The sequence below is a fragment of the Nerophis ophidion genome, linkage group LG23 (assembly GCF_033978795.1).
Source record: "Nerophis ophidion isolate RoL-2023_Sa linkage group LG23, RoL_Noph_v1.0, whole genome shotgun sequence".
NCBI classification, from domain to species: Eukaryota; Metazoa; Chordata; class Actinopteri; order Syngnathiformes; family Syngnathidae; genus Nerophis; species Nerophis ophidion.
In genome coordinates, this window is record NC_084633.1 from 38,744,099 (window position 1) to 38,759,769 (window position 15,671).

Consider the following 15,671-nt stretch of genomic DNA (forward strand, 5'->3'; position numbering starts at 1 on the left):
ATTTAACACTCATTTGGACGTATCCCACCATAATATTGTATCGTGGTATTTAACACTCATTTGGACGTATGCCACCATAATATTGTATCGTGATATTTAACACTCATTTGGACGTATGCCACCATAATATTGTATCGTGATATTTAACACTCATTTGGACGTATGCCACCATAATATTGTATCGTGGTATTTAACACTCATTTGGACGTATGCCACCATAATATTGTATCGTGATATTTAACACTCATTTGGACGTATGCCACCATAATATTGTATCGTGATATTTAACACTCATTTGGACGTATGCCACCATAATATTGTATTGTGATATTTAACACTCATTTGGACGTATGCCACCATAATATTGTGATATTTAACACTCATTTGGACGTATGCCACCATAATATTGTATCGTGATATTTAACACTCATTTGGACGTAGGCCACCATAATATAGTATCGTGATATTTAACACTCATTTGGACGTATGCCACCATAATATTGTATCGTGATATTTAACACTCATTTGGACGTATGCCACCATAATATTGTATCGTGATATTTAACACTCATTTGGACGTATGCCACCATAATATTGTATCGTGATATTTAACACTCATTTGGACGTATGCCACCATAATATTGTATCGTGATATTTAACACTCATTTGGACGTATGCCACCATAATATTGTATTGTGGTATTTAACACTCATTTGGACGTGTGCCACCATAATATTGTATCGTGATATTTAACACTCATTTGGACGTATGCCACCATAATATTGTATCGTGATATTTAACACTCATTTGGACGTATGCCACCATAATATTGTATCGTGATATTTAACACTCATTTGGACGTATGCCACCATAATATTGTATTGTGGTATTTAACACTCATTTGGACGTGTGCCACCATAATATTGTATCGTGATATTTAACACTCATTTGGTCGTGTGCCACCATAATATTGTATTGTGGTATTTAACACTCATTTGGACGTGTGCCACCATAATATTGTATCGTGATATTTAACACTCATTTGGTCGTGTGCCACCATAATATTGTATTGTGATATTTAACACTCATTTGGACGTATGCCACCATAATATTGTATCGTGGTATTTAACACTCATTTGGACGTATGCCACCATAATATTGTATCGTGGTATTTAACACTCATTTGGACGTATGCCACCATAATATTGTATCGTGATATTTAACACTCATTTGGACGTATGCCACCATAATATTGTATCGTGATATTTAACACTCATTTGGACGTCTGCCTCCATAATATTGTATCGTGATATTTAACACTCATTTGGACGTCTGCCACCATAATATTGTATTGTGGTATTTAACACTCATTTGGACGTATGCCACCATAATATTGTATCGTGATATTTAACACTCATTTGGACGTATGCCACCATAATATTGTATTGTGGTATTTAACACTCATTTGGACGTATGCCACCATAATATTGTATTGTGGTATTTAACACTCATTTGGACGTATGCCACCATAATATTGTATCGTGATATTTAACACTCATTTGGACGTATGCCACCATAATATTGTATCGTGATATTTAACACTCATTTGGACGTATGCCACCATAATATTGTATCGTGATATTTAACACTCATTTGGACGTATGCCACCATAATATTGTATCGTGATATTTAACACTCATTTGGACGTATGCCACCATAATATTGTATTGTGGTATTTAACACTCATTTGGACGTATGCCACCATAATATTGTATCGTGATATTTAACACTCATTTGGACGTATGCCACCATAATATTGTATCGTGATATTTAACACTCATTTGGACGTCTGCCTCCATAATATTGTATCGTGATATTTAACACTCATTTGGACGTATGCCACCATAATATTGTATCGTGATATTTAACACTCATTTGGACGTATGCCACCATAATATTGTATCGTGATATTTAACACTCATTTGGACGTATGCCACCATAATATTGTATCGTGATATTTAACACTCATTTGGACGTATCCCACCATAATATTGTATCGTGATATTTAACACTCATTTGGACGTATCCCACCATAATATTGTATCGTGATATTTAACACTCATTTGGACGTATCCCACCATAATATTGTATCGTGATATTTAACACTCATTTGGACGTATGCCACCATAATATTGTATCGTGATATTTAACACTCATTTGGACGTATGCCACCATAATATTGTATCGTGATATTTAACACTCATTTGGACGTATGCCACCATAATATTGTATCGTGATATTTAACACTCATTTGGACATATCCCACCATAATATTGTATCGTGATATTTAACACTCATTTGGACGCATGCCACCATAATATTGTATCGTGGTATTTAACACTCATTTGGACGTATGCCACCATAATATTGTATCGTGATATTTAACACTCATTTGGACGTATGCCACCATAATATTGTATCGTGATATTTAACACTCATTTGGACGTATGCCACCATAATATTGTATCGTGATATTTAACACTCATTTGGACGTATGCCACCATAATATTGTATCGTGATATTTAACACTCATTTGGACGTATGCCACCATAATATTGTATTGTGATATTTACATCCCTCCCGTACACTGATAGCATACCTGTTTACCATCCAGGTCTCAATGGCCTATTGCATCCTCCTACGTGAGCCCCCACACATGTTTGCTCACACAACATTGCATTGGAGGATTCTAATCTACACATTTTTAGTTGATATGGCACAACCCAAATGTCTGCTTTCATTCAGCACCAACCATGTTGTCACATTTAGTTGACATTTAAAGCAATATCAGTGCTATTTCTTTAAGGAATATATTCCAGCCCACATTCAGAATATTCACCTTCTGTGCCAATGCTGTCACTTTGACAGCTATGTCCATGAGTCTTTTCCAAAGAACAAAGTTATTGTTAGCAGCCGCTTGGTGACCCTTGTCAATCTCTCGTCCTCAGTGTACACCCGGGTGCTGAAGAAGTCCTCCCAGGAGCTGTATGGGCTCATCTGCTACGCCGAGCTGCGCAAGAAAGTGGGAGGACGTAAGTCAAGCTGTTGTTGGTGCGGGACATGAGGAATGCCCTGCATATCAAACTGGAGCTATAACCTGCTTTGCAGACATAACTGCACTTCATTTCAAATGGCGCCTACTGTTCACAATCATTATGAGAGACAAGAAGACAAAAGTAGTTGTTTTTTTTGCATTCTAACAAGTCCAAATGGCCTCGTTCGAGGTGGCTAGCATTGCAGCTAGTGTTAGCAATCACTTCTACCTCTAAACCACTTTAAAAATGTATTCAAAAAAGGGTCAACAATACTTCATTTAGGTTGTGTAACCTGTACAATAAGAAACTGTCCAACATTGTTACTGTAAGAGGGAACACGCAGGAACTCTTTTTTCTAGTGTACTAGCATGCTACAGTATTGGCCGTGAAAGCTAACTGCTGCAAGAGATAAGCTAGCTTCTACGTCAACACAAACGTGTTTGAGTTTATAACACACAACACTGTGATAGAACAGTGAGTGAAAAACATCAACCATCAGAATCAGAAATACTTTATTAATCCCCGAGGGGAAATTAAAATTTTCAGCACAATCCCATTCAAGATCAGACAAACATTTCATATTAGAATATCCCTAAATTAGTCTTTCATGTTTAGTTGGTACACCGCTAACCAGACAGTGTATGTAGTGTAGTTGTAATGACACGCATGCCGTGCTGCGTGTATCATGTTCAGTATTAAAGTGTGACTCACTCCATGGACAGTTGTCTGTTTGCTCCAGCTCGCCGGGGAAGTTTCCTGTGGATTTCGGGTAAGCACTCCATTTATGTCGAAATAGGTTATCTCCAAGATCTATATTTATTGCGTCAAAATAGCTTTCATGCCCTTCTCCCAGCTTCAGTCTCACTTTTCCTTCGTGTTCGCTTCTAGAAGCAGCAGTTCATCCTGGGTGTATTCACTTTCAAAAAGATAAGTTTATAAATTGTCATTTGTCCAAAATGAGTCGTCTTCATTATTGTCTGTTACCATGTCTGCCTTGCTTAGAACGCACACTTGCGTTTGATTCCGGAAGTAGGAACACACATGCTGTCAGAAGTCGGACGTGCGTTGCTACGGAAACAGAAATCAATGCACAAAAGATATCAATGATTAAAATGATCACAATAGGGCAAATATTGTACATATTACAGATTGTTATGAAGGTGTCTGTTACTACATGATACTACACTTGCAGTGTGTATATTGTACATATTACATATTTTTATGAAGGTGTCTGTTACTACATGATATATATACTTGCAGTGTGTATATTGTACATATTACATATTGTTATGAAGGTGTCTGTTACTACATGATATATATACTTGCAGTGTGTATATTGTACATATTACAGATTGTTATGAAGGTGTCTGTTACTACATGATATATATACTTGCAGTGTGTATATTGTACATATTACAGATTGTTATGAAGGTGTCTGTTACTACATGATATATATACTTGCAGTGTGTATATTGTACATATTACAGATTGTTATGAAGGTGTCTGTTACTACATGATATACATACTTGCAGTGTGTATATTGTACATATTACATATTTTTATGAAGGTGTCTGTTACTACATGATATATATACTTGCAGTGTGTATATTGTACATATTACATATTGTTATGAAGGTGTCTGTTACTACATGATATATATACTTGCAGTGTGTATATTGTACATATTACAGATTGTTATGAAGGTGTCTGTTACTACATGATATATATACTTGCAGTGTGTATATTGTACATATTACATATATTTATGAAGGTGTCTGTTACTACATTATATATATATTTGCCATGTGTATATTGTACATATTACATATTGTGTTATGAAGGTGTCTGTTACTACATGATGTATATACTTGCAGTGTGTATATTGTACATATATGAAGGTGTGTGTTTTTGTCTCTCATAATGATTGTGAATGATAGGCACAAATAAAAAAAAAAAAAAAAAAAAGTGCAGTTTCCCTTTAAAAACAATACCCGGATAACTCACAACCCCCATCGTTGCACACTCGCGCGCGCCCACACACACACACACACACACTTGCAGTGTGTTATAGAAGATTTGATTTATATAGAGACAAAAGAGCATGGCTGAGTACAGAGGAGCCAGGTGAGTAAACACTATCACAAAGCAAGTAAACCATTCTTTGGGTCTTTCTTGTGTCTTATAGTCATGGATGACAAGAATGTGGCCAAGCTGAATGAACTCATCCAACAAGGGTAGGTTGTTGTTCAGTAGCTCAAATGTAACGCACGCACACGCACACACACACACGTCACGCTGTAAACACACCTGAGGAGGTCTGAGCTCATCAGCAACTTGCCAGTAAGGCTGACATTCATGCTGTATTACCTGAACCTGCTGGACTGAGCAACCTAACTATCCCACTACAGATACGCCCGGGTCCCACTAAAGTATCCTGGATTTGAATTGTATGCAATAAAATCTAACCAACTTAAGTTTAACAGGATAAAGTTTGTCAAATGATATGAAAGCATGTTAATCACCAAGATTATTATCAAGGCTTAGGTCAGGCTGATTACAAATTTATACTTTAGAATGGTATCATAAAAACTGATTCAAAATATAAATGTACATACAATTACACAGTGCTAAAATTAATTATTTTGACCTAAATTGATAATAAATATTATTAATTTCTATATTTATTCAAAAGAAAATACTGCTTAACCACTTAAGTCATCATTTTTGCACTTAAGGGACTTCTCTTTGACCTCTCTGCGCCCCAGTAACCCTCCACTGCCACAAATAGATTGCGGTCCTGTGGGAAGTACTGGGAATGTTATTTAATATTACTGTAATATTACTAGCAAACATGTTTATTTTTGGATATAGTTGTGTTTTCTCCCTAATGTGTCATGTAAAAAGATTTGATAATGTTGAACTTGTATTGTAGCATTCGTAGTTAGTGCATACCTCCTGGTTTAAATCAGTCCTCAAAAATATTGAAAAACATTCATATTAGACTTCATTGTTGGAAAGAACTATTCCAATGAATTATTTTTGAACAAAGTCATGTTGTGTTTAGTTCAGTCATGTGTTACGGAAGAAGCAAGATGTCTTCTGGTTGCTGACTAAGCACAATTGTCCCTAATGAAACAATAAGAATACGCCACTCTGAATAGCAATCCACACAGCCACTGAGAAGACACACAAACATGACACAAACAATCCAACAGAGTCAAACCAAAATGAATAATATCAACAACAGTATCAATATTAGTAAGAATTCCAACATAACAGTGTTTAAAATAACCTTCAAAAACAACAGACAAAAAGCACTCTTCTAATGGCTTCGTCACACATGTCTCAGTATGTATCTATATAACCCTTCATCACACACGTCTCAGTATGTATCTATATAACCCTTCATCACACATGTCTCAGTATGTATCTATATAACCCTTCATCACACATGTCTCAGTATGTATCTATATAACCCTTCATCACACATGTCTCAGTATGTATCTATATAACCCTTCATCACACATGTCTCAGTATGTATCTATATAACCCTTCATCACACATGTCTCAGTATGTATCTATATAACCCTTCATCACACATGTCTCAGTATGTATCTATATAACCCTTCATCACACATGTCTCAGTATGTATCTATATAACCCTTCATTACATGTCTCAGTATGTATCTATATAACCCTTCATCACACATGTCTCAGTATGTATCTATATAACCCTTCATCACACATGTCTCAGTATGTATCTATATAACCCTTCATCACACATGTTTCAGTATGTATCTATATAACCCTTCATCACACATGTCTCAGTATGTATCTATATAACCCTTCATCACACATGTCTCAGTATGTATCTATATAACCCTTCATCACACATGTCTCAGTATGTATCTATATAACCCTTCATCACACATGTCTCAGTATGTATCTATATAACCCTTCATCACACATGTCTCAGTATGTATCTATATAACCCTTCATCACACATGTCTCAGTATGTATCTATATAACCCTTCATCACACACGTCTCAGTATGTATCTATATAACCCTTCATCACACATGTCTCAGTATGTATCTATATAACCCTTCATCACACATGTCTCAGTATGTATCTATATAACCCTTCATCACACATGTCTCAGTATGTATCTATATAACCCTTCATCACACATGTCTCAGTATGTATCTATATAACCCTTCATCACACATGTCTCAGTATGTATCTATATAACCCTTCATCACACATGTCTCAGTATGTATCTATATAACCCTTCATCACACATGTCTCAGTATGTATCTATATAACCCTTCATCACACATGTCTCAGTATGTATCTATATAACCCTTCATCACACATGTCTCAGTATGTATCTATATAACCCTTCATCACACATGTCTCAGTATGTATCTATATAACCCTTCATCACACGTCTCAGTATGTATCTATATAACCCTTCATCACGTGTGTATAGCAGTCAGTATTTATGACGTGTGTATAGCAGTCAGTATTTATGATGTGTGTATAGCAGTCATTATTTATGTGTGTATAGCAGTCAGTATTTATGATGTGTGTATAGCAGTCATTGTGTGTTACAGATTATCAACATCTATCCATTTTTTTAATATTCCCCTTTTTTTTCCTGATGCATATTGAGAGAAATGTATTGTTACTGGACTGGTTGCTAAATGAAGACACGTTTGCAGTGTCATTGGGATGTTTATATTTAAGAATGGGATAGCCTCTTTTGTTGTTGGAAACTTGGGGTGTCCAACCCACCGGCGTCTTCAGTTTGGCCTGAGTTAAAGAAGGAATCTTGCCCGCAGGGAGATGGCATACCTTTCAAAAGACTGCCCTGCATTCATTTTGCCCTTTGTGGTAGACGGGGTACACCTTGGACAAGTCACCACCTCATCACAGGGCCAACACAGATAGACAGACAACATTCACACATTTAGTGCTGCCAATTCACCTATGCCCAGGTGTTTAGTGCATTTTAGCTGCTTGATTACAAAACTTTAAGGTGGTCGTCACAGAAGTAAGCAAGGTAGGGGTAGGACTTTGACATCCATCCATCCATCCATCCATCCATCATCTTCCGCTTATCCGAGGTCGGGTCGCGGGGGCAACAGCCTAAGCAGGGAAACCCAGACTTCCCTCTCCCCAGCCACTTCGTCTAGCTCTTCCCGGGGGATCCCGAGGCGTTCCCAGGCCAGCCGGGAGACATAGTCTTCCCAACGTGTCCTGGGTCTTCCCCGTGGCCTCCTACCGGTTGGACGTGCCCTAAACACCTCCCTAGGGAGGCGTTCGGGTGGCATCCTGACCAGATGCCCGAACCACCTCATCTGGCTCCTCTCGATGTGAAGGAGCAGCGGCTTTACTTTGAGTTCCTCCCGGATGGCAGAGCTTCTCACCCTATCTCTAAGGGAGAGACCCGCCACACGGCGGAGGAAACTCATTTGGGCCGCTTGTACCCGTGATCTTATCCTTTCGGTCATGACCCAAAGCTCATGACCATAGGTGAGGATGGGAACGTAGATCGAGCGGTAAATTGAGAGCTTTGCCTTCCGGCTCAGCTCCTTCTTCACCACAACGGATCGGTACAACGTCCGCATTACTGAAGACGCCGCACCGATCCGCCTGTCGATCTCACGATCCACTCTTCCCTCACTCGTGAACAAGACTCCTAGGTACTTGAACTCCTCCACTTGGGGCAGGGTCTCCTCCCCAACCCGGAGATGGCACTCCACCCTTTTCCGGGCGAGAACCATGGACTCGGACTTGGAGGTGCTGATTCTCATTCCGGTCGCTTCACACTCGGCTGCGAACCGATCCAGCGAGAGCTGAAGATCCTGGTCAGATGAAGCCATCAGGACCACATCATCTGCAAAAAGCAGAGACCTAATCCTGCGGTTACCAAACCGGAACCCCTCAACGCCTCGACTGCGCCTAGACATTCTGTCCATAAAAGTTATGAACAGAATCGGTGACAAAGGACAGCCTTGGCGGAGTCCAACCCTCACTGGAAATGTGTTCGACTTACTGCCGGCAATGCGGACCAAGCTCTGGCACTGATCGTACAGGGAACGGACCGCCACAATAAGACAGTCCGATACCCCATACCCCCTGAGCACTCCCCACAGGACTTCCCGAGGGACACGGTCGAATGCCTTCTCCAAGTCCACAAAGCACATGTAGACTGGTTGGGCAAACCCCCATGCACCCTCAAGAACCCTGCCGAGAGTATAGAGCTGGTCCACAGTTCCACGACCAGGACGAAAACCACACTGTTCCTCCTGAATCCGAGGTTCGACTATCCGACTTTGACATACCCAATCATATTAATTATTTATCCGTAATATTAATATAATATGTACACACACTCACACACACACATTATATACCGTAATTTCCGGACTATAAGGCGCACCTGACTATAAGCCGCACCAGCTAAATTTAGGGCAAAATACAGATTGCCCCATATATAAGCCGCACCCAACTATAAGCCGCAGGCGTTTTGATGTGTAATTACCGTAGTATATAGGGGTTCCTGCTACCACGGAGGGGATTGTCGGGACAGAGATGACTGTTTGGGAACGCAAAGCGTCCCATTTATTAACAATAAATCTTTCAATCATTCAATCAAACTTAAACATCGTGAACAGCATTCGTGCAGAGTACAAATAGTACAACGGTGCAAAGTAATACAAAGTGCTCGCCTGTAACATGGCAGTAAAAGTGAAGTCTTCATGCTGCCGTCTCCAACGTCTCACCATTGATTCATTGATGTCAAGGGTACGTGCGGCAGCTCTATTTCCTTCTTTGACAGCCAGATCGATTGCCTTTAACTTAAAAGCAGCATCATATGCACTTCTCCGTTTGTTTTCCACATTGAGGGTGTTTGCATGAACACTTCCTTCGCGCAAACTGTCGCTGACGCTCTCCTACTCTTTGTTTTGCTCTCTTTACCTGGCGTCAGATGTCTGCCTCGGTCTCGTGCATCCTCGGTAGTGCGCGCCCCTGGTTACCGTAAGCTGCACTGTTCGTATAAGCCGCAGGGACCAGAACGAGGGAAAAAAGTAGCGGTTTACAGTCCCGGAAATTACGGTAGATGCTTTCCTCTTCATTCACCTTAGGTGAATGGAGCCTTGGCAAGTGGGACTTGATGTCCTCAGACGGTATACAGCGGTCATTGGGTGTTCCGACCCTGAACCGCAACACCCTACCGCTGGTGGGCCGGCAGTGGTGGCCAAGTCACTGCCTAACTCCTCCTCCTGGCTCCCAGGTCATCTCGTCTCTCCTGCTCCTTAAGCAGCAAGAGGCTGTCTCTGCTGCCTCCCCTGTCCTGCGAGCTGCTGTTTTTCTCTCCTTACCTGTTATTCCCAAGGCTGTGAGCATTCTCCAAACACACTGGGCAGAGAATCCTCTGCAGCCGACCTCCACCAGGAACAGCTATGCCTGCCATCCTTTTCCCCTGCGGTCCTGGTATTTGGCCTTTCAAAGGCTTGGTCGCACCCTTCTTCCCATGGGAATGTGAGTTCTATCAGAATAATCTTCTTTGCCTCTTCAGACCACTGCACCATATCCAGCCTCAGGGTTGTTTGGACAACCTGGAGGAACTGCAGCCTTCCTCCCAGGTCTACATTCATGTCCCAAGAACAGACCATTTGCAATAGGCTCTTCCTTAATGTTGCTGTGGTTAGTGGCTTTTCTCCCTCCCTCACAAACTGGATTGATCTTGTTTTCCCTTGTGGTTGTCGTTTGTTGCATGTCTGCTGCTCCAGACTGTTAGCCAGTGTCATGAGCACCTTGTTATGGCGCCACCTGTATCTCCCTTGGGTGAGTGCTGTTTTACACCCTGACAGGATGTGGGCCATGATACCCTTCTGCCCGCCAAGCTTGCATAGTGGATCCTCTCTCATGCCCCATCTGTGCAAGTTTGTTGGAGTCAGGAGTGTGTCATACACTGATCTCAGCAAAGAAGAGATGCGGAATGGTTCCAGCTTCCATAGATTCGTCCACGTGATCTTTCTCTTAGGGAGGTCCCATTTGGTCCAGGCTCTCTGGGACGCTAGTTCCACTGCTCTTGATTTCCGACCTTCTTCATTCAGGATTTGTACTTCCTCCTGGATCATAGCTCTTTTTTCCCTGGGTTCTGCCTTACTCCACTGTTGGACATGGGAAGTTCCAAGACCTTGTCTTCCTGTGCATGGCGTTCCAAAGCTGTCACGTAGCCTCAACATGCTCTCAGCTTGTGCAACAGATGTGTCTACTGCCCACCTGTGTCCTGATCTCGTAGTGACGCCTGCGTGTCTGACTTGTTTGTCCTGGGAGTCTCTGTATGTCATTAAGACTGCACTTTGCTACCTTGAATTCCTCCACCACGGATGACAAGGGAAAGGGAAGCTGGAGCTGTCCTGATCTTATGTAGAGGCCTACTGATGTGAAGCTTGGATTGATTCCCAGCCATTTTCTGAGGTACTTGTTGATCTTTCTTTCCACTCCTTCTACACATGTCATAGGGTTGTCATACACTGTCAACAGCCACATGAGTCTTGGTAACAGTCCATGATGGTAGAGCCATATTTCAAATTTACCTGGGAGTCCTGCTTTTTCAATCTTCCTCAGCCACTCTTTTGTCTGCTTTTCTGTACTGGTGATGTTGTTCCTGTCAGTAAGTGTGCTGTCAAACCACTTTCCAAAGCACTTTATTGGGTTCTCCTCAATCGATGGAATCAGTTCTCCTTGCACTTGCAGCTTGAACCTGTTCCTCACTTTACCTTCCGGATCACCATGCTCCCTGATTTTTTGGGCTTAAACGTCATTCTGGACCATGTTGCCATGTGGTCCAGAACTGTTAGCACCCATCTCGCCCCCACATGGGTTGTGGTCGTCACGGTGAGTTCATCCATGTCTTATTGGGGGTTGTCGAATGCCTGATTCCATTGCTGGTCCTCTGGCTTCTTTCCACATATGTATGTGTGTGTGTGTGTGTGTGTGTATATATATACTCTTGATGTGGACAAAATGGCAGCATCGAATGGCCGTCTTGTGTATATATATATATATATATATATATATATGTATGTATATATATATATATATATATATATATATATATATATATATATATATATATATATATATATATAAAATGTTTGTGTGTATTTTGGCTGGTGATATGCCGTTACCCACAGGGACATTGCATTCATTTTACAAGACGGCCATTCGATGCTGCCATTTTGTCCACATCAAGAGTACGATGCAGCTTCTGAGAAAAATGTAGGTCAATTACCTTTGGGTACTCCGGCTTCCTCCCACCTCCAAAGACATGCACCCGGCGATAGGCCCCTCCCACCTCCAAAGACATGCACCTGGGGATAGGTTGAGTGGCAACACTAAATGGTCCCTAGTGTGTGAATGTTGTCTGTCTATCTGTGTTGGCCCTGCGATGAGGGGGTGACTTGTCCAGGGTGTACACCGCCTTCCGCCCGATTGTAGCTGAGATAGGCTCCAGTACCCCCCGCGACTCCGAAGGGAATAAGCGGTAGAAAAATGGATGGATGGATACCTTTAATTAAGCTCTGAGTGAATCTTTTGCGCAGCATTAACTTTAATGACCCAACACATTCAACCTTCCCTGGTCGGGTGCAAAAAAAATCCAACCACATCCTCACATATAAGAAAGAATCAGAATCAGTATAGTTTTTATTGCCATTGTTTGAGAAGGGGTTCACAAACTAGGAATTTTACTTGGTGCAACATAAAACACATGTGACACAGAATAGGTAATAAAATGAGCTGTAACTGAGCTAACAGATCTTGTATTTGTACAACATGCTCACTGAACTTTGTGAACATTATAAAACATGTCCAAACTCAATAAGAACCGTTTTAGAACAACATTTCTCAACGAGCTATTGCAAGGAATTTAGGGATTTTACCATCTACGGTGCGTAAAATCATCAAAAGGTTCAGAGAATCTGGAGAAATCACTGCATGTAAGCCATGATATTACGGACCTTTGATCCCTCAGGCGGTACTGCATCAAAAACCGACATCAGTGTGTAAATGATATCGCCACATGAGCTCAGGAACACTTCATTAAACCACTGTCAGTAACTACAGTTGGTCGCTACATCTGTAAGTGCAAGTTAAAACTCTACTATGTAAAGCGAAAGCAATTTATCAACAACACCAAGGAACGCCGCCGGCTTAGCTGGGCCCGAGCTCATCTAAGATGAACTGATGCAAAGTGGAAAAGTGTTATGTGGTCTGACAAGTCCACATTTCAAATTATATTTGGAAACTGTGGACGTGGTGTCCTCCGGAACAAAGAGGAAAATAACCATCCTGATTGTTATAGGCGCAAAGTTCAAAAGCCAGCATCTGTGATGGTATGGGGGTGTATTAGTGCCCAAGGCATGGGTAACTTACACATCTGTGAAGGCACCATTAATGCTGAAAGGTACATACAGGTTTTGGAGCAACATATGTTGTCATCCAAGCAACATTATCATGGACGCCACTGCTTATTTCAGCAAAACAATGCTAAGACAAGTGTTACAACAGCGTTACTTCGTAGAAAAAGAGTGTGGGTACTTTCCTGGCCCGCCTGCAGTCCAGACCTGTCTCCCATCGAAAATGTGTTGCGCATTATGAAGCGTAAAATACAACAATGGAGACCCCGGACTGTTGAACGACTGAAGCTCTACATAAAACAAGAATGGTAAAGAATTCCACTTTCAAAGCTTCAAAAATTAAGTTTCCTCAGTTCCCAAACGTTTATTGAGTGTTGTTAAAAGAAAAGGTGATGTAACACAGTGGTGAACATGCCCTTTCCCAACTACTTTGGCACGTGTTGCAGCCATGAAATTCTAAGTTAATTATTATTTGCAAAAAAAAAAAAAAGTTTATGAGTTTGAACATCAAATATGTTGTTTTTGTAGTGCAGTGAATTGAATATGGGTTGAAAAGGATTTGCAAATCATTGTATTCCGTTTATATTTACATCTAACACAATTTCCCAACTCATGGAAACGGGGTTTGTATGTATATATATATACATATATGAGTTACTTTACATGCCTCGGGCCCCTGTTTTAAACCATAACTCTTTAATCCTCTGACATCTTTCACTGTTATATTTTTATTCCCATTGTTGCTTTTTAGTTTTTATTCTTATTGTAATATTTCTCTTTTTTGTTTCCTTTTAAACCCCCATTATTTACTTTTTACTTTTATTGAAATTGATATCAACGCTGTACACTGCTGCTGGAATTTTAATTTTCCTGAAGGAACTCTCCTGAAGGAATCAATAAAGTACTATCTATCTATCTATCTATCCATCTATCCATCTATCCATCTATCCATCCATCCATCCATCCATCCATCCATCCATCCATCCATCCATCCCACAAAAACTGAATCATTTGTGGTCTGACTTGAATGTTTGTGACAGTTTTGTGAGTTACTTTACAAATGTACTGTGTTGTGTCTTGGATCAGGTGAGATGTAAATGTACTGTGTTGTGTCTTGGATCAGGTGAGATGTAAATGTACTGTGTTGTATCTTGGATCAGGGCCACCACTGTGCGCTCCAAAGGCAGGAACCTGCGCATCAAAGCCCCCATGTGCCGTGCCTTGAAGAAACTCTGTGACCCAGACGGTGAAGAAACACACTTTAAAGCATGCCAGTAATGACTTAGTTTGGGCAGGTTTTTAGCAGAAACAATGGCAAGTGAGGGGGTGTTTCCATGGTAACCTGCACAAAGAGATGTCACATGATCAATAGCACTAAAACCTTGCTGTGCCTTCATACAGAGTTTTAAAAATCAATGTCTCCTCATGTCGTTGCAGGAGTAAGTGACGAGGAGGACCAGAAGCCGGTGCGCTTACCACTGAAGGTGGCGGTGGAGCTTCAGCCGCGCAGCAACTACTCCTGGGCCCGCGTTCACAGTCTAGCGTACAACCCTCGCCTCAGGTCAGCATCTCTACAGACACCAGTAGCTACCTATGCGCTCCTACTTCCCGCTACCTGGGAACTTTTCAAAATGAGCTGATTATGCTGACTGTGACGTCCACTTCTTGCACTTCCAAAACATTAGATGGCAGTGTTGTAGTATTATTATTATTATTATTATTCTTTTATTAGTATTGTGTAGGCTATCTATGGTAAGTTGTCTAACAAGGAAGTAGCTTTTTTTCAGGACGCTAAATGTGTTATATTGTGCCTACAAAGTGTTTATACTGTAAGTATTGTGCTTATTACACACACGCTGTTAGCTTGCAACATTCATCTTAGTTGTAGTTTTCATGACCAAGTTTGGAAGTTTACAAATCACCATGTAAAATCATTAATGCTTATAATAGCATGTCTACGGCAAATCTAAGGTAAATTAGCATCAAGCCAGCACCTTTTTCCACCTAGCATACTAGCTTTGTTGTTAAGAAATTACTTAGAGGGAGTTTGGCTAAATGCTGCTTGACTGATTAGTGATTGCAATACCTGGTTGTACAGACAACACTCTGTCATCTTAGCAATTTTGGAAGTGTACAAA

General features: G+C 40.7%; 1 protein-coding gene across 4 annotated transcripts in view; it reads left to right on the top strand.

Moving 5' to 3' along the window:
* The window catches only part of cramp1 (cramped chromatin regulator homolog 1), a 67,706-nt gene that overhangs the window by 24,383 nt on the left and 27,652 nt on the right, over positions 1-15,671 (top strand). For all 4 annotated transcript variants that reach the window (XM_061884475.1, XM_061884476.1, XM_061884473.1 and 1 more), the window contains exons 5-8: positions 3,009-3,092; positions 5,281-5,329; positions 14,694-14,779; positions 14,971-15,094. In XM_061884475.1, the coding sequence (XP_061740459.1) occupies positions 3,009-3,092; positions 5,281-5,329; positions 14,694-14,779; positions 14,971-15,094 (343 nt within the window). The remainder of the gene's footprint in view (positions 1-3,008; positions 3,093-5,280; positions 5,330-14,693; positions 14,780-14,970; positions 15,095-15,671) is intronic.